This window comes from Alternaria rosae (assembly GCF_020736505.1).
Source record: "Alternaria rosae strain MPI-PUGE-AT-0040 chromosome Unknown BKA58scaffold_5, whole genome shotgun sequence".
Lineage (NCBI taxonomy): Eukaryota > Fungi > Ascomycota > Dothideomycetes > Pleosporales > Pleosporaceae > Alternaria > Alternaria rosae.
This window is the reverse complement of record NW_025763574.1, coordinates 1,477,926-1,495,581: the sequence shown is the minus strand read 5'-3', so window position 1 is coordinate 1,495,581 and position 17,656 is coordinate 1,477,926. Positions and strand designations below refer to the sequence as shown.

Below are 17,656 nucleotides of genomic sequence, written 5' to 3'. Positions count from 1 at the left end.
TCGCTCATGATATTCATGGATGCGACGTGTCGCGCCTGGGCAGGAATCCAAACGACAACCAAACCCGTCGACCCGGCCCATCACTCACTCTGAATTTCCGGATCTACCTGTGCATGCTGCACTTAGCTGAAAGCCCGATGGACTCCGGCGGCGATTGGTGTCCCTAGGTAGTGTTCTCTCTTATTTCGGTAGGATAACATGGCTTCCGCCAACGAATTCTGGAAGCCAATACAATATTTGTCAAATCTCTTCGCAGAACCGCTCAGGTGTATCTAATCCTTAATAGGTGAAGTACATGCACCAAGTATGCTGGCGGTACGCAGCAAAGCATTAGGGGCAGCTCGAAACACAACTTACGGGAGACCTCACAAGAGCAGTCATTCCGCGTAAACACAACGAGGCATACACTGAAACTAGTGGGCATGCGCGATACTAACGTTCTCTGCTACGAGCCTGTCGCAAGCACACCGCAGATGTCAGCCGTCGATCCGAGCGCGCGAGCGGGCTGCTCTCCGCTGGCTCCACCGAACTGTCAACTACTGTCAGCCTCTCCGTTCGTAGAGCTGGTCATTCTTCCATCCCTTTTATTCAAAAATTACTCAACCGTAGAATCCTTGAAATCAGGACTATCCGTGGATGTAACCATGATCATGAGTACGTCATTCCAGACGCGGACTCCAAACACGCGTACACTTCCGAGCATGCCCTTTTTGCTACGTCGATACGAAGTGGGTATGCGCCATTCCCAGGATTACTGCGATCTGGCCTAGGTCTATACCCAGCTACGTCAGGAGTTTTGTCCACTATACGTATCGATCAAACACTGCCATTATTGAGCTCGATGACAATCTTGACCTGTTCGAGATACTACCTGGGTATACAGCTCGAAGATCTTGTCTCTTTCTCAAAGAGGAACAAACTTCTTGTACTGGAGTATTCATATAGGCACTCGATCGTTTCCCTTGCCTTCATCGAAGCGCGTTCGCACAACACATCATGTTCCACCTGGCAGGTGATCGTCACCCCACGAAGGTGCGCACGATCCGCAATGCCGCCGGCCTGAACACCTGGATTTGGGATGACCAACCAGGCTGGGTATTGGCCTTCAACAGGGGCTTCTCTCACATCATTGGAAACTTCGACCTTCACCCGAAGCTTGTGTCCAGATACCTTATCGTGTATACGGTCCTGAAAAGAAGGCTCACTCTGCATCACTAGTACTAGGATCAACCGAGCACTAATATCGAGGGATGAGTTGGCAAGCTTTTTTCCACGTTCCTTTTGGTGATTGCTTCCTGGGACGCAGGGATGACGGTGACATAGACTTCTAGCAAGAGCTCGGCCATGACGCACCAATACTCATCGTTTCTTCCTCATGGTTCGGAAGCATTGCGCACATGACCTCGTATGCGCCAAATTGTTGTTTCGGGCAGCTTTCGGTGATACGAACACTCGGTGTCACATCCCTCACTGTCGCATGCGCCACGGAAATCGGCAAATTAGCGAACCGCGAAAGCCACCTGACGCGAGCCACACTTCCGCGTTTTCCGCACCGCCCCTGCTTTGGCCAATCACACGGCGGCCTGCGCCATAGAAGCCATGCTAAGCTTCAAAATTACGGCGCCATTTTGATGAGACTTCTGCAGTGTGCTGGTGCGGCTAGTCCTGCATTGTGATGTAGAGCTGCTGGTACCATGTGGCTAGGAGTGGCTTACGCACGCCGTGGGGGGAGGGATTGGGTACAGCATATATAGCGCGACGCCCCCATTGTGGCTGTGTGAAACGCACCACAACTGCCATCGTCTACTACTCCTTTAGTCTAACGTTGTTGCGAGACGAGGCTAGCGCTATCCTGATCTACGAGGCGAACGCCACCATGTCATTCGAAACCTACATACAGCGCGCGGATAACTACATCACGAAACAGATCCACAAGTTTGAGCAACAGAAACGCGGAACCAGATCACCACCTCGTGCAAATGGATATCACCAAATGCCTGTCTTAAATCGACAACAGCAAGGCCGACCGCCGTCTCAAAGTGGCTATCCGGGCAGCCCGGCCCCACAAGGTGGTCCACCCTCAGTGCCGCAAGGCTGGATACAGGAGTTCGATGCAAGAAGTCAACGCTGGTATTACATTGAGAGAGCAACAGGACGAAGTCAATGGGAGCCACCATCCTTCGCCCCGTCGCGCGCCGCTACGTTTCAGCCTGACGTCCGCATGCCCAATCCATACGATCGCTTCACCCGGGACGACGAGCAGAGTCAGCGGTGGCGCGCGCGATCCAATTCTCAGCCACAACGGCCAGGGTCAGGTGTAAGTGGCCATGGACAGTTCCTCGATCCAAGACAAAACGAAGGAGGTGGAGGCGGAAGGGCAAGTCCGGGTGGAATGCACACCCAGCTACCACCGGGATCACATTACGATATGAAGACGGGGAAAGTGGTTAGCAGTATGTTTCCGGAGGGCCAAACCCACCACAGCTGGCAACAGGAGATACAGAGGATATGATATTTGCCAAGGATGTTGGAGAAGGAATTAGGGCGACATAGATAGTGTCACCGGAATGGAGTTCTTGCTTTAGGGAAAGGAGACCTTCGACGAGTCGATGAATCCTGGTGTTGTTGGTCTTTGATGGAATGTCTGTCGTCTAGGCGACTGTGATAGAAGTCTTATCGTAGTCATAAAATTAGCAACTACATTGCGCCTTCTATAGTTGAACTTTAGAAATCCTTATATCCTATATGATCTCATATCGTCATGCTGTAGCTCACAGTATGGTTACTTGCCGCAGTCACCCTGTAAAGCTGCCGCCACTCCATCTCCATCTAATGGGAATTTCCAACACGCACCTGCTTGATTAGGATGGAGAAAGAACATTCATCTGTAAGCAGGCCTCAAATTGACCTAAGAGTCTATATTGCTATCAAACTTTCCATTTATCTCTTTTTACAATCATGTAGGCTCCAGAGTAGAAGGATATATCGAGATCTTCCCTATCATGTTTTTCTCTTTTGTATAGAAGCTCGCCGTACATCCATCGCCATGATTCCGCCGAGCTTCAAACGCAAATGTCCGCTCAGGGAGCGACCATTCCAAGACTTTGATGACGCAGTCCCCCTACTCCCCAATGCCACAAAGAAGCTCGTGCACATTGAACATGAGACTGGAGAATTCAACCCAACGTGGAGGAGGCAGAAGATCGAGGCATACACCGCCCCTAAAGAAGACAATGACTAGAAGCCGGCAAAGACGAAGTGCAGAAACAAGAACAAGAAGGCAAAGGAGGTGGATCTTGTACTTCTGAAAATTCAGCATAAGCCACTGTGGCGCCTGATACAGGAGGAGTTCAAGGTAGGAGTAGATGATCATACAACGGAGCCAGAGAAGGATTTCGCAACATGCTCGGAGCTTTCGAATGCGAAAGAGCCCATCTTCCTCATTCTCGTATGGGAGAAAGTGCTCAAGGTGCATTTGAAAAACCCTCCAAGTTTGATTGTACACCACGGAAACGAGTCGTGGTCTCACACCACTGCGCATACTGCAGACGAGCTTGCAGCAGTTGACGTCGTGATAACCTCGTATGAGAACTTACGCTCGGACTACGATGACGCCCCTCTTGAATGACTACACAGATATCCAGTCCCAGATGTCGCTCATCAAGCTCGCGCCTTGCGACGATCCGGAGTTCTTCGCTTCGCATTTCCTCCTACGACCTGGGGCCAACCAGTCCGTGTACCGCAAGTTCTCCGGCCCACTCAATGGCGTACTCTGTCTGGTACTGGAATCATGCTCTCTTCAACTAGACCGTGGGGACGATTTTGATAGCGAGACGGTTGCTTTAGAGATTAAGGTGGAAACCACCAGACATGATTACGGCTTGGACATATGGGAGCAAGATGGGCAAGAGAAAGTTAAACAACTGTGGCTTGAGATCTACGAGCCGGGCGAGGGTGGAGCGGCAACAGATGGCGACGATATTCTCAAGCTCATCGTCTTCGCCAGACTAGCGGTCGTGCACCACGAATGCGCTGACGCGGGTTATGGAGAGAACGGAATCGTCAAAGTCGATGTTCGGCAGCTCGACGATGGTGCATTCGAAGGCTTCCTGCTAGGCGAGATATCGAAGTTGCTCAAGCGTGGCGTGAGTCCATGCGGCAATGACGCCATAACTACCTAGGTAGTGGACCTTGCGACGCGTTCTTTTCGGACATGGACTCTCCCCAACTCTACCTAGGTATCTTATAGTGCAGGTCTCGTTCAAAGCAGCCAATTTTCAACATCCTCAGTCACGCCATTATGCTCCATTGACATGTATAGTCAATCGCTGTGCTCAGCTTGACTTGCCGACAGCTCTTATCCTACCGCCCCAGAACCACAGAACCGCACACGCTGGAAATCCCAAGCCAATCGAGACAAGACCCAATGTACTATTACCCCAACCATATCCCAGGCTTTTGTACATGTCGGGTGCGAAAATCGGGAAGACAAATGCAAGGCCATACGAAACCGAGCGGATTGCTGCACCGGAGGAAGCTGCGAACTGGCCGAACTCCTCAATCTGGTATGCGATGCTTGCTTGGTTTACGATGAAGCTTCCCAGCGTGAAGATGGCAACACCGAAGTCGACGATCACCCAGTGGAGTGTGCGTTCAGCCGACCAGCCATACCAGAAAAGACCGGCCGGCATGATGATCATTCCTGGAACCATATAAGGGATGCGGAACTCAGGGACGCCTTTCCCACCAGTCCGTTTAGCTTGTTTTCGATACGACCAGTCCATGATTCGGCCGCCCAGTTGACCACATAGGGTCGAGCCTGTTGCAATCGATAGATAATGCAAGCTGCTGACAAGCTCAGACTGTCCGTATTTGTCAATCCACAGCGACGCATAAGTAGCGAGCATAAGGGTATAGACGGCGAAAGACAAGGTCGCGGTCAGTGAGATGAGCCAGGTGATAGGCCTTGTAATAAAGATGCGAATTGGACGCAGGAGATTCTGCGCAATGCGAGCACGCTCAGCTTTGACGGTTAGGACGTTAGCACCCTCGGCTAAGGCTTTGCGACGTAGCAAGACTGGTGTGTATGATTCGCGAATCACGAAGAACCCAACGATCAGGACGACAGCGTTGAAAGCACTCATAATCCAGAAGACCCACGACCAGTGGATGGAATGGGTAACGAGACCGCCAACGATTGGTCCGAGAGCAGGGCCGAGGAAGGGTAGTAAGGTCACCATGGCCAGGGATTTGCCGCGTTCGTTCTCGCCGTACATGTCTGCCATGACTGGCCCATTGAGCTGCGAAGAATTAGTCATTGTCATGTCGGCATCGATCGGGCTCATCGCTTACTGTTACGCCCACACTTGCACCAGCTCCTGTCATGAACCGCCCAACGATCATCAAGCCAGTATTCCTTCCCACGGGACAAAGTGTATTCCAGGCGACATACCAAGCGTTACATATCAGCCAGACTGGCTTCCTGCCCCATATCTCACTGGCGCTTGCGATCAAGAACGGCGCGATACCCATGCCAAGGAAGTATACCGACATGGTTATCTGGGCGGTAGAAGCGCTGATGGCGAGATCGGAAGCAATGGCAGGAAGCGACGGTGCAATCATACTTGCCGACATTATGGGTATCAGCTGGCCGAAGGAGAATATGACTCCCATGGTGAACTTGCGTGAAGTTTGCCAGTTGTAAGGATCGGAGGGGTCTGTGGGCGACGCCCATGTTGACTGATTTGTTAGCAAGAATTGATAAAATAAGAACAACAACGTACTCCGTACTCATCTTTCAACCGCATCAGACGGTTGTTAGTACCGTCAGTGGTCGAAGATGTTATCTCCGGGTCTTCGCCGTCGCCCACTCCATACTTTGTTTTCAGCATGTCAGGAGCCGAACCACCGACAATCCCATCAACAGCTTTCTCGGGGTCATTGGAATGTGTCATATTAACGAATACGTTCAAGCGAGATAAGATATAATTCCAATAAGCTGTGGCACGTTCCGCGTACAGTATATACAATGTTCGCTCGGAGTTCGGACCTAGGCTCTTATCAGATCGGAATGAGCCCAGCCCTTGCAAACCGATGGCTGCCTAGCAGGATCTGATAAAATGGCAGCCCCCATACCGCTGCTGATGCTCTGACCTTCCTATTCCCGTTAGGACTAGGGGGCGACAGGACGCCTATTTTCTGGATTTTCTGCGTCTGATGAGTCTTTTCGCGACTCGCATTGGTCATGTACTTTGCAAACTTGAATGGTTGGTAACGGTCGTTGGGCGTAACCTCTGCGGAAAGATTGCAACAGTAACAACATCCAAGATTACTTTACAATTACATTGAGTGTGAATTTCGGCTTACCACACTAATAGACAAACAACACGAACCGCTCTTACCTCTTGGTTTAATATGAGTATTCCATAATTATTTTCATATACTGCTGCATCACTTGACATCATATCCACTTAGTAGAGACGACCTCTGCCCGCCTTTGGTCAGCAACATCCAACACTAAACTACAGCGTCACGGCAAGCAAAACAACGTGGTGGAGATGGTTGTATAGCTAGCGCTTGGATTCGATTTTCGAGAGCATTGGTACACGGCGTTACTGGGGTCGCAGATCAGGTGAGTGTGAAGTCTGGAAGAGTGATTCAGAGTGAACTCAGTGAAATGCTTGTTACGTAGCAACGGTTGCAACGTTTTGCGTGCATCTTGCCAATTCAATATTGCTTACCAAAGAAAGGTGCAGTTTCCCTGGTGAAAGCCGTAAAAGCTGTGAAATGACAGTCTGGTCACTGTATAACCGCCGAACAGTCACGTCGTACTCGACTCACCAACACCGGCAAAATTGACCCTCAAGGCCGCGCCGACATAAAACAAAGCTTTGTCCACAATGTGTACTACGGCACTTCTCCTACCAAAACGAAACGCCAGATACTTGAGTTACCGTTTGAAGACTTCTTCAATCTATGCGTACGTGAATTGACCAATGTGGAAGATGGTCATGAGGATAAAACGAAGGATGGGAACGACCGGCTCTGATTTCTTTTGAGCTGTGCGACGCATACCAAGGCGGACGCCGATGGAACGTTAGGCCCAGAGCTGTGGAAGTACTACGAATGGACAACTTGGTGGCCCGAATACGAGCTATCACCAACCTATCGTAGCACCACGTTCGAAGAGCAGTGCCAGGCACTCCAAGAAGACGACTCTAATATGTGGCCCGGTCTGACATGGATCCTCGAGGACGATATACACATCCAAGATGGGTACGCCGCGGAAAGTATCGAGCATATCGTCAAGCACTTTCTCTGGCTCCTACTCAACGTCGTCGACGTTCACCTCGTCGAGCATCAAATTGGGATGAGTGATCTACATTCCAATGAAGAGATCGAGAGTGTGTTGCATGAAGGGTATGAGCTACTGAACCGGTCTTCGAAGTTATTACTGCGAAATCCCTTTTCAGACATCCCCAAGCATGTACGTGAGGCCTTGGCGACCGCGAATACCAGGGGGAACATCGAGTTCCTCGGGAATTGCCCTCTACGTGAATTCTACGAGAATGTCCCGTTAGAACAGCTGCATGCATTCGCGTACATTGTCTTCCTCCATTATGCCTTGGCCAAGGTCGATCAATTGGGAGCAGATCCAAATGGCACCATACGTGCAAACCTGCTGAAGCTGCAAATAGTGAGCGCACTAGAGGAGAGTAGAAGCGATGATCGCCATGTCTGGACACGCTCTATAGGTATGGAAGATGTGATTGCCGTAGAGCTCGAAGCTTACATCCTTCACTATCTTGACAATGGACCTACTGTGGATGTCCCAATAGAGCCGACCGGACCGCGCATTGATCTCGATGGGTTGTGCGATGCGGCGAGCTCGCCAATAACCACCGAGCGCTGCCCAATTTACCTTGAAGATTACACGGACTTTAACAGCGTGTGCGTCCAGCTAAAGGCCTGTGCGCGTCTACTGCGTCGCGGGTGCTTGGATGAATTGGTGAACGGGGTGTATCCCGAAGTTCCTGAGATCAGATGTCCGGCGTGTCGGACAGGTATGTGTGAGGCCCGCGACTATACTGCAGTGCTGGACAACGAGGTTCGAGATGAGGTTTCATAGCTGATCAAAGGTAAAGACTGTAAAGTCGTTGCGTTTGACGTTCGATGTAAGCGTCGATGCTGACAAGTAATTTGTGTATCATATAATGTCGCGGGATGAAGTGGTGATGTTTTCATGATAGGGGTGACGATGCGGCTTCGACAAGTAAAAGAGCAGAAGGTCCAGACAGCCGAGATGTTGGGCGGCACAGCGGGGTCGGCTTGCACGTCATGTGACTAGACTCTCTAGTCTGTTTACAGATTAGCCCAATTACACGGCAGCGTGTGTGATCGCCGCAGGGCAGCAACGCCGAAATCAGAGCGACGTGAACCAATAGTGACACGACCGCCAAACTCTCGCCGAGCTCATGCCAAACGATTGCTCAACATAAAGATGCCCGTCAACAACTCTAAATCTTCGATGACGCCATGTTGAAGATCTCGGCGAGGGCGTGCAGCCGCCAGCTAGCGGACCGAGACGCTTCAGTCATCGTAGCTAGAGATGCAGCGTCCAGACCAATAGCTGCACTAGCTCACCAGATAGCAACGGAAGGCAAAAGTAATCTTCTTTTTCGTAAGCACTACTCCAGCGTCTGTTCAATGCGGTGGTCGTGTGTTTGTCGACCTTTGACTACTCTGCTTTGCGCCGGATGAAATGGCCTCGAACGGGCAACTACTTGCGCATCACAACTACTACGGGACGACCGGATATGGCTCACCACCACCATTCGATACATCACGGCCCAAGCTGAAGCCAGCAGAGCGAGAGCTAGCAGACTTCACGCTTGTCGAAGCCCTCGACCGCGACGACCGCCCTTCCTTCGCCGTCGAAGTACGCTCGTCCCTAGGCCACAACGAAGCCCACGCCCTCGACCTCATATACGCGAACACGGCGCTACATCTCGTTGGCGGGTTACTGGCCAAGATAACAGGCGACGACTCGACAAGCTTGTTCGCAGAGAGCTCGGCACCGCAACTTGCCTTCCGGGAATGGATTCGTGGGCATGGGACGGAGGAGGACCTGCAACAACACGGCAATGCATACACATTCGAAGGGCACATATGGAATGCGACAGCTGTGGGGCGCTATAAGATTGTCAGCGGAGTGCCCACGCAACTGCTGTGGATCGACGCCGCCCCAGGAGGAAAGAGCCACCGCACCCTCCGACGCGAGCGGAAAACCCCTCGGAGCAAGCATCACGCAGACGCGCTGCCCATCAAGCCCCAGCTGTCGCTTGCCCAGATACCACAAACGTCCGAGCGCGCCACCAGTCCTTCCGCAGACAGAAGCGCCGTTCCGCACACCTCCTTCGACTGTACCTCTGATTTACTCACTTCGACCAGCCCGCACATCGAGTACTTCCGCAGTATAGATTGGGCAAAGACACCCTTAGGGCCAATGAGTTCGTGGCCTAGTGACCTACGTTGCGTAGCGAACACAGTACTCAGTAACAATGTGCCAGCCGTCATGTTCTGGGGCGACGATGTCATCATGCTGTACAACGAGCAATACGTCCAACTCCTTGGCAGCCTCCATCCCTGTATGGGCGAAAGTGTCCGCGTCAAAGCACCTGATCATTGGGTTTCTTTTCAGCCTCTGGTAGACTACATCAAAGCAACAGGCGAGTCAATAGCCGAACCTGATATGCTTCTCTTCATTGAGAGAGACAGGATCCTTGAAGAGACACACTGGTCCTTTCAATTCGTCCCAATATTGAACAGCGACGGCCAAGTGGCAGCCTACTATCAGTCCTTCTACGAAGTTTCCAACCATCGTATCCTCGAGCGCCGCGTCTCTAGCCTGGTCGCAATGGGAACCCAGAGCGCGAACGCCAGAGACTTTCCGTCGTTTTGGGAGACTACATTGCGCTCACTCAGCTTGAATGATCAGGATGTGCCATTTGCTTTGCTATACGCTGCCGAGCGGCATGTTAGCGCTCAAATACCTTCAGTGTCATCCCCCGGTAGCATTCCTCCGTTGGAAGGCTGCGTTCTCAAGGGTACAATCGGCGTTTCGGCTGATCATCCCATCGCCCCTGCGACTGTCAACATCAACGAAGACACTTATATTCTCCATGCGTTCCTCAGTCGAGCCGCCAAGTCTGGCAAAGCCACCGTTGTTCACGTCGAGGACCTTCCCGATCCAACAAGGGCCTTGCAAGGCATCGACTGGAAAGGATATGGTGACCCTTGTCGAACCCTAGTCATCTGTCCAATAATCCCCACCACTGGAAACCAGGTAGAAGGCTTCCTCATAATCGGCATAAATCCGCGCCGGCCCTTTGATGAAGAGTACCAGCAATACCTGCATGTCATGGTGCGATTACTGGCCACGTCTCTTGCTTCCATCGTTCTTTTCGAAGACGAGGTCCAACAAAGAGAAAACGCCATCATCCAGGCTGCTCAGATCCAAGAACATCTGATGGCTGAATTACAACTCAAAGAAAGCAAGTTTCAGCGCTTCGCGGAACGATCCGACGTAGGCATCTTTATCATCGATCCGATAGGAACCTACACTTACCGTAATCAACGATGGCATGATATGTTCGAGATTGCATCCTCTTATGACAACGCCACGGAGGCATGGTATAAGATTGCTTTCGAGGAGGACATACCTTATTGCCAATCCTTGTTCGCCAAACTAATCATGAATCATGAATCTGTCGTCTTTGAACTGCGTACGCGGATGCCCTGGACGCCGCCATCAGAGTCGGATGAGCCGCAAACTGAGGACACCCAGCACTTTAAATGGATTCTGTGTTCAGCTTACCCCGAGTTGGGTCCGAGCGGCGAGGTTGTCGAGGTTGTCGGGAATGTTACAGATATATCTAGTAAGTAACTCTATGCATGATGATCTGTGATACACGCACTGACTTCTAGCGCCCAATCATAGAGCAAAAGTGGGCCGAAGGTATTCAGAAGATACGCATGGACAGCGCCCTGCAAGGCAAACAACACCTGGAACACTTTTTGGACACAACAAGCCATGAGATGCGAAACCCTCTCAGCGCCATAATGCAATGTGCGGATTCCATCACGTCCTCCTATCCCCAGGAAGATTACCAAGAGCGTCAAAACACCACACCAAACGAGTGGACGGCTTTCATCGAGTCGACCCTGGACGCTGCCCAGACAATAGCAGTTTGCGCATCTCACATGAAACATATAGTCGACGATATACTCACTATCTCCAAGCTCGACTCGGGTCTCTTGGATATGACACCAGTGATTGCGCAACCCGAGAGCGTAAGACCTTCAATCCAATGATACTCATGTGAAATAAAACTGACTTTCTATATCGAGATAGGTGGTTATGCATGCAGTGAAAATGTTCGATGCTGAAGCAAGAGCAGCAGGTATAAAGCTCGTGTTGACCGTGGATCAATCGTATCGCGACATGGAGATTGACTGGGCATCTCTAGATCCAACGAGGGTACTGCAGATTCTCATTAACCTTCTCACAAATGCTATCAAGTTCACACGCTTGGAGTCCATCAAGCGTGTAACAGTGACTCTCGCCGCTAGTCGCGCTGAACCCATATCAACGCCAACAGGAATCCAGTACAACGAAGAGAGGCTAGTAGGACAAGATCGCCACCTGGAAGACGACTGGAAGAATGCCCAGGAATTATTCTACCTGCAGTTCGCTGTTACTGATACGGGTCGTGGGCTTTCCGACGAAGAAAAATGTAACCTCTTCACCCGCTTCTCACAAGCCTCACCTCGGACACACATACATTACGGTGGATCTGGCCTTGGATTATTCATATCTAGACGTCTCACCGAGTTACAAGGCGGATCAATCGGCGTCGCGAGTGAGTCCGGAAGAGGCAGCACGTTTGCCTTTTACATCAAATCACGGAGGGCAAGGCCTGTCGTAGCCCGAAAAGGCAGTCTTCCGCATGTCTTCCCCGAAGAGGTCAAGCACAGACGTCCGATACCGCTCGTAAGCCTGACGCGTCCGTCTCCTCCCGTACGCAAGTCCACAGGCGAGCCTGGTCAAAGGTCGGATTCTGCCAGTCCAAGAGCACGCCGCCAGTCAGTGCAGTCAAGGTCCTCCCAAACTGAACATTCTCATGTTCGCCCTGAAGCTCTGGGGCTACCAGAAGGCCCCGATCTGCAAGAACTGAAGCGCACCAAAAGTATACCCGACACGCTGCATGTTCTTATAGTGGAAGACAACCTCATCAACCAGCGCGTTCTTGCCAAACAGCTGCGTAATCTGGGATGTGTCGTGAGCGTCGCCAACCATGGTCAAGAAGCCCTTGATTTCCTACCAAAGACGAGTCTATGGAACGACGATCAGCCTATTCATGACTCGGTTGCGCAGAATGGTCCTCCCAATGGCGAACTGCCCATCGAGCTTAGCCTCATCCTCATGGACTGGGAGATGCCCATCATGAACGGACTTACGGCCGTTGCCGAGATACGGAAACTTGAGCAACAAGGCTTGCTAAAAGAGCGCGTGCCGATCATCGGGGTCACGGCGAATGTGCGCCAACAACAGATCGAGCAAGCTATGGCTGCAGGAATGGACGATGTTGTTGGAAAGCCTTTCAGGGTTGCAGAGTTGCTCGTGCGGATGAAGGGGATTGTGGCTGGTATGGAGCCGGAGGGACCGAATGGTAGTGCGACTTTGACCGAGGGGTATGCGAGCTTTGGATGAAGGAAAAGTGATTGGATTGTAATACACATAAAGTAATGGCATTGCTCAAGGGTGATCGCGTACGAAAAGCGATCACATTGTGATAGCCACTGCTTTTATGATGCGTCACACCCGGGCTTGGATGTGCGCAATCTCGACACTAGTCCCGATTCGGTACAGTCGCACCTGCTAGCAAGGCGTGCAACCCAGCGCGCGGCTTCCTGCCGCCTCTTACCAACACCTCATACAAGGGAAAAACCGAACACCCTGGAGCCTACATCAGGATGATAACATGCAAATTAGGTGGCCCAAGGTCAACGTAGGCTACAAGATATTTAGTTTTTTCTACTCAATACGACGTCGCTTCCTCGCCACACAGATCTCCGCTCTGCACAGCGGACAACAGTTGCTGTTCGTCTGGATTCCGTTTATCATACTCTCCAAGCACTGTGCATGGAACGTATGACCGCATCCAACTTTCCAAGCCACTGTACTTACGCCGCGGACGTCAAAGAGCTCCAAACAGACTGAACAGGTGGCTTCAGTCCCAAGCTGGACAGATCTAGACACGCTCCTGGCCAGAATACGAGGTCCAGCCGCTTCAAACTCCACGCTCTCAAGCCTAGCAGGATCATATTCTTGCCATTCCTGTATGATACATTCAGGGATAGTCAGACTCGCGGTCAGATAAGGGACGTAGTTTTTCAGTTCGACGATGTCCGCGCCTACGACCTCGCCAAGACCGGGATTATCGAAAAGTATCGTATTGCGAGGAAGATCTAGGATAACCCTTTCCACACAGGGCCCAAGTCACTTGTACATCTGCCAGTTAAGAAGCTCTTTTTCTTTGCTTTAAAAAAATTCCTTCGCTCGCAGAACGATGAATTCCTAAATAGTATGATAGTTTATTCGAGCGCAATGTACACGATCTTCTAGTGGTACACGACTTTCTGGATGAGCAAACATCCGCAACAGCTGGCCAATACAGTACTCTGCAAGAGCCTCCACAACTTCTGCACCAGGTGCGTAATCTGTCTTCTGAAAAAGGTCGCAAATATATGCGATCTGGTGGACCAAGAGATTGAGGACAGAACTTCTCGTTATGTTGTGTCCAGTAGCTGGTGCAGAAATCAGCAACACATTGGCCAAGGTTGGGAAATTGTCTCCATGCAATTGCTGTTGTATGAAGCTATCAATGTTGCTTGGCCGGTCAAAATAACGCGGTTGTTCCTCTACCAGCTTAGCGACAAACTCAGATAATTGCCCGTCGTAGCCTGACTGCAGCATGCGTAATATTGATTGGGTGTGGTCTTCGATGCGCAAGCCCATGAACAGAACATTGCCGTAGGTAGCGAAAATGTTACTACGAGCTTCATGTGTGTCCTCCGCCGCGGTAAGGGCAGTTTGCAGGTACTTCAAGGAGGCAGGTAGGTCTTGCTCTGGGTTTGACATGCTGTTCATGCCTTGTAGCAGAGCGAATAGAAGGTTGGTATCTACGCAGATATACAATGTGACTTCGTGTGTTTCTAGTGGTGGTGGTAATCTGAGCCAGTACACGAGGCCTTTATACACACTTGCAGTACCAAACACTGAAATTCTAGCTGTGAATGGAATGTAAAACGATTCGACAGTGGAAGTGACACGGTCTTCTTGCTGGCCATCGCACTACTTCAGTGACTTTTGGTGAAGAACCTCTGTGCTGGTTGCTAGAAATAAGGTGACATGTTTAACAGATTGCTACAGTGATGGAATAATGGAATCGATGGTGTTTCACACGCAACAGGTCAAGAAAAAATGGAATAAAGGTCATTTTCATTATTGTCTAGGTTGCTCCATGAGTGACAGGCATCGAAAAAGTTGGATATCGCTAATTGTTACAAGGTTTTCTCGTTCCAACCAGAGGCTGCCTAGCTAGAGTGGCTGCATGTAGGGTTGGTGGGAGCAGAATTTCCACCGAAGTACACCTTGTTGTAGACGTTGTCGCCAGTCCAAGCATCGGACGGGACCTTCGGGGGGTTGACAGGGCCACCTTCCTGCTGAGCGTTGGGGAAGAGGAAGTTGGGTGAAACGACGCTGTCGGGGCATCCGAGCGCGGTCTTGCTGAGAATGGGGTCGAGGACGGAAAGAGCCCACGAGACACCCTTGGCGACGTTCTCCTCGGTACCGCCAAGAGCGAGAGGTGTGATGGAGTTGAGGCCCTGGTAGATGTCGCAGAGCAGGGTCTGAACTGTCAACTTGCCGGTACCGACCTGAGCGGCGGCGGGAACGATTATGTTGCGGGGGTAGATCTGGAGGAAGCCGTCGGAGAGGGCCTGGACCGCGCCGTAGGGGGTGTCACGGCGGTACCAGTTTTCGGGCCAGCGCTCGGGAACGTACTTGAACTCCTGGGTCTTCTCGTCGTACTCAGCACCGATGATGCTCATGATGCTCTTGTAGTTGGGGACGCCACCCGCACCGTAGGTACCGTTGGAGAAGAACTGGGGGTAGAAGGAGAAGGCGGCTACCGAGACGATCTGGGGGAAGGGGAAGTAGTAGAGGAAGGGGTTATTGTCCTTGGTAAAGCCAGCAGATTTGGCGTAGTGCTTGGCCATGACATCCATGGAGAACTCCTTCTTGGGATCTTGAGCAGCATATCCGACCATCTGTTTCACCAGACGAGAAGAGAGATGATGGTTGTCACCGCATCCAAGGTAGTAGTCTGCCTCAATGTTAGTGTTCTGGTTCTACTTTGCAGTGTCAGAGAACATACCTTCGCGGTTGGGTGAAACATCAGCCTCGACAACAGAGTGCCTGTTGAGACCACCAATCCCGTTCTTGCCTGAGCCGAGATAGAAGGACAGGTTATCCAAATCTCCACTGCCCAAAACAGCAAATGTGGCGAGAACTACGGCAAGTTCTGTACCCATGTTGAAGCCACGGCCAGTAGCCTCCAAGACCTGTCCGTAGGTGACGTGGCCATCACGGGGGAGGTACCCATAGTTGGCAAGCAAGTTCAGCCCTGGGCAAGGACCACGAGAGTCGTTGGGGCCAGGTGCCTTGAACTCGTAGCCAGGCTCAGGACGCTTGTTGTCCTTCTTGACGATGGCCTGTCCGACTGAGGACAGGAGCCCATCAACAACGCCGCCAAGCGAGCCCAGTAGGTTTCCGACTGGGTTGAGCAGTTGGGGTTCAGCGGCGCGGTTCGCAAGTTGTTCACGCTGAATCTCCCCGCGGAGGTGCTCTTCCATCTCTGAGCGGGAGTTCGCGCCCATCATGCCGGGGTAGGCGGCAACGAGGGCTGGCAACGCCAGAGTGACTGATTGAGTGAACCTCATGATGTTAGAAACACAAGATTGTGTGTATGAGGAAAGAAGGGGGAAAGGAGTAAGTGATGGCTCTGACTGAAGAACTGATGTGGAACACACGGTGAAGTGTTTTTATACACTTCTACTCCGCGCAGCTGCTTCTAAGCCTCTCCACTGCTCTGGTAAAGCCAGCCTGGATAGCATCTTTTGGCGCCGTCCACATTGAGTATGATCTTCATCAACAGTCGCCGATGAGGTGAACTGCGCTGCCATTTTCGTACGGTTGTCATCATGATCGCCAACTAGAACTGGGGAAGAGTTAGTCAAAACGCCACGCCGCTACAGATCCACACATGGTTGAGACAGGGCGCAGCAATCCAATCAAATGTTTCCGGATTACCCGTTTCTTACTTGAGTCGTGGTGCTGTTTGGCCAAGCAGGTAACAGCGAGTCAGTTTCATGGCATTTTCGCATTCGGCACAGCTCGAGTGACCCACATTGTATCCACACGGTGCGCCAGTAACTCACTTAGATCGAAGTTCAATTCCCCAGAATCAAGAAAGCGATCGCGATGATAAAGGAGGCGTTATCGTTTGCTCCCAGCATCTAATGCTCAGTCGGTTGGACCAAGCCACAGTGGTGAGCGCAGTCTCCTGTCATCGAGGAGATGTGGATGGGTGGAGCTGTCGAAATATGTCAGTCGCAATCTCTGAACCATTGCAATGAATCTGAGAACGAGTTTGATAAACCTCTCAAAGCAGAGTCCTGTTGCCTGCACATCTCCCGTACATGAGGCAGGGGTTAGGTGACGGTAATAGATACATCATATCTTGGTGCACTATGCAGTAGCTTGCAGAACCGGTAGGTAGAATAGCGCCGGCTCTCTTATTCGGCGGAGAATTTGTACTCACCCTCGCCGAACGCTGATAGAACACAGGGGCTCGTGAGATGTCTCTCCGGCCCCAGCGGGATCAGGGCAGGCTGCCAACTAGCGCAATGCTATCTGTACAGGGCGTTCGCTGTGAAGTTGCATACTCTACAATGTGCTGGCGATATGACCGACGTCAGCATGCTGCAGGTAATATCACCTTGGCACAGTCGCCAATGTGCCATGATGTGCCTTGATGCCAACCAGGATCGGATCGGAAATCCGCAGTTTGCTAGTGCTCGATACATGGAGATACGGTTCGGGTAGATTCGCAGCGGCGATCCGGCTGATTGAGATCGGCGGCTCTGCGTCTCGCGATGCGATCGGATTCTGGCCAGGAAATGATGCGAAAGTTCAAATCCCGCGTTCTTGCTCGATGGCGTTAGGTGGTCTGCCGTTTCGCTTGCCTGGTGGCAGAAGGGGAAAGGTCTTCACCGGCGACGTCACTGCGCTACCGCGGAGCCCCGTAGCCAACGACGATCATCGACGCTAGCGTCAACCTTAAATCGGAAACGAGACAATGTGGCGCTTTCGCTCGTGATGGCGTAGTGATATGGGAGGAAGCCACTGCGCAAAAGAAATGTTGAGCTCTATATATGCCTGATGGCACCAATCGCAATCTTTTCACCTTCCCAGGTACAGATCACGACTCTCACATTGGTCATGACAAGGGCAAGAGCCTGGGCGGCAGGT

The 17,656-nt window shown here is 51.5% G+C and overlaps 6 protein-coding genes across 6 annotated transcripts; 3 read left to right on the top strand and 3 right to left on the bottom strand.

Annotated features, from left to right (window-relative positions):
- The first annotated feature begins 1,776 nt into the window (after positions 1-1,776).
- Positions 1,777-2,647, top strand: BKA58DRAFT_176648 (uncharacterized protein). The gene has a single exon (XM_046165294.1). The coding sequence runs from the start codon at positions 1,877-1,879 to the stop codon at positions 2,510-2,512; it is 636 nt and encodes a 211-aa protein (XP_046025282.1). The 5' UTR covers positions 1,777-1,876; the 3' UTR covers positions 2,513-2,647.
- A 1,387-nt stretch (positions 2,648-4,034) lies between these two features.
- On the bottom strand, positions 4,035-6,091 carry BKA58DRAFT_385058 (major facilitator superfamily domain-containing protein). Its single transcript, XM_046170331.1, has 3 exons — positions 5,784-6,091; positions 5,353-5,739; positions 4,035-5,300 (listed from the first exon to the last, which is right to left on the bottom strand). The coding sequence occupies exons 1-3, from the start codon at positions 5,952-5,954 to the stop codon at positions 4,335-4,337; spliced, it is 1,524 nt and encodes a 507-aa protein (XP_046025281.1). The 5' UTR covers positions 5,955-6,091; the 3' UTR covers positions 4,035-4,334.
- A 694-nt stretch (positions 6,092-6,785) lies between these two features.
- On the top strand, positions 6,786-8,264 carry BKA58DRAFT_176632 (uncharacterized protein). The gene has a single exon (XM_046165293.1). It carries the CDS (start codon positions 7,223-7,225, stop codon positions 8,126-8,128), a length of 906 nt encoding a protein of 301 aa, XP_046025280.1. The 5' UTR covers positions 6,786-7,222; the 3' UTR covers positions 8,129-8,264.
- A 169-nt stretch (positions 8,265-8,433) lies between these two features.
- Positions 8,434-12,908, top strand: BKA58DRAFT_176608 (uncharacterized protein). Its single transcript, XM_046165292.1, has 3 exons — positions 8,434-10,937; positions 11,000-11,352; positions 11,414-12,908. The coding sequence occupies exons 1-3, from the start codon at positions 8,762-8,764 to the stop codon at positions 12,770-12,772; spliced, it is 3,888 nt and encodes a 1,295-aa protein (XP_046025279.1). The 5' UTR covers positions 8,434-8,761; the 3' UTR covers positions 12,773-12,908.
- Positions 12,909-13,428: 520 nt separating this feature from the next.
- Positions 13,429-14,396, bottom strand: BKA58DRAFT_176601 (uncharacterized protein). Its single transcript, XM_046165291.1, has one exon. It carries the CDS (start codon positions 14,210-14,212, stop codon positions 13,640-13,642), a length of 573 nt encoding a protein of 190 aa, XP_046025278.1. The 5' UTR covers positions 14,213-14,396; the 3' UTR covers positions 13,429-13,639.
- Positions 14,397-14,555: 159 nt separating this feature from the next.
- BKA58DRAFT_176595 (uncharacterized protein) lies at positions 14,556-16,383 on the bottom strand. Its single transcript, XM_046165290.1, has 2 exons — positions 15,501-16,383; positions 14,556-15,449 (listed from the first exon to the last, which is right to left on the bottom strand). The coding sequence occupies exons 1-2, from the start codon at positions 16,063-16,065 to the stop codon at positions 14,659-14,661; spliced, it is 1,356 nt and encodes a 451-aa protein (XP_046025277.1). The 5' UTR covers positions 16,066-16,383; the 3' UTR covers positions 14,556-14,658.
- Between the last annotated feature and the right edge of the window lie 1,273 nt (positions 16,384-17,656).

Bases quoted from the DNA above. Each gene is read 5' to 3' on its own strand.
- BKA58DRAFT_176648 (XM_046165294.1), top strand. From the start codon at position 1,877: ATGTCATTCGAAACCTACATACAGCGCGCGGATAACTACATCACGAAA.
- BKA58DRAFT_385058 (XM_046170331.1), bottom strand. From the start codon at position 5,954: ATGACACATTCCAATGACCCCGAGAAAGCTGTTGATGGGATTGTCGGT. The intron at 5,740-5,783 runs GTACGTTGTTGT...CTAACAAATCAG, and splicing joins GGTTGAAAGATGAGTACGGA to TCAACATGGGCGTCGCCCAC. The intron at 5,301-5,352 runs GTAAGCGATGAG...AATTCTTCGCAG, and splicing joins GTGCAAGTGTGGGCGTAACA to CTCAATGGGCCAGTCATGGC.
- BKA58DRAFT_176632 (XM_046165293.1), top strand. From the start codon at position 7,223: ATGTGGCCCGGTCTGACATGGATCCTCGAGGACGATATACACATCCAA.
- BKA58DRAFT_176608 (XM_046165292.1), top strand. From the start codon at position 8,762: ATGGCCTCGAACGGGCAACTACTTGCGCATCACAACTACTACGGGACG. The intron at 10,938-10,999 runs GTAAGTAACTCT...GCCCAATCATAG, and splicing joins GAATGTTACAGATATATCTA to AGCAAAAGTGGGCCGAAGGT. The intron at 11,353-11,413 runs GTAAGACCTTCA...ATATCGAGATAG, and splicing joins TGATTGCGCAACCCGAGAGC to GTGGTTATGCATGCAGTGAA.
- BKA58DRAFT_176601 (XM_046165291.1), bottom strand. From the start codon at position 14,212: ATGAACAGCATGTCAAACCCAGAGCAAGACCTACCTGCCTCCTTGAAG.
- BKA58DRAFT_176595 (XM_046165290.1), bottom strand. From the start codon at position 16,065: ATGAGGTTCACTCAATCAGTCACTCTGGCGTTGCCAGCCCTCGTTGCC. The intron at 15,450-15,500 runs GTATGTTCTCTG...ACATTGAGGCAG, and splicing joins TGTTTCACCCAACCGCGAAG to ACTACTACCTTGGATGCGGT.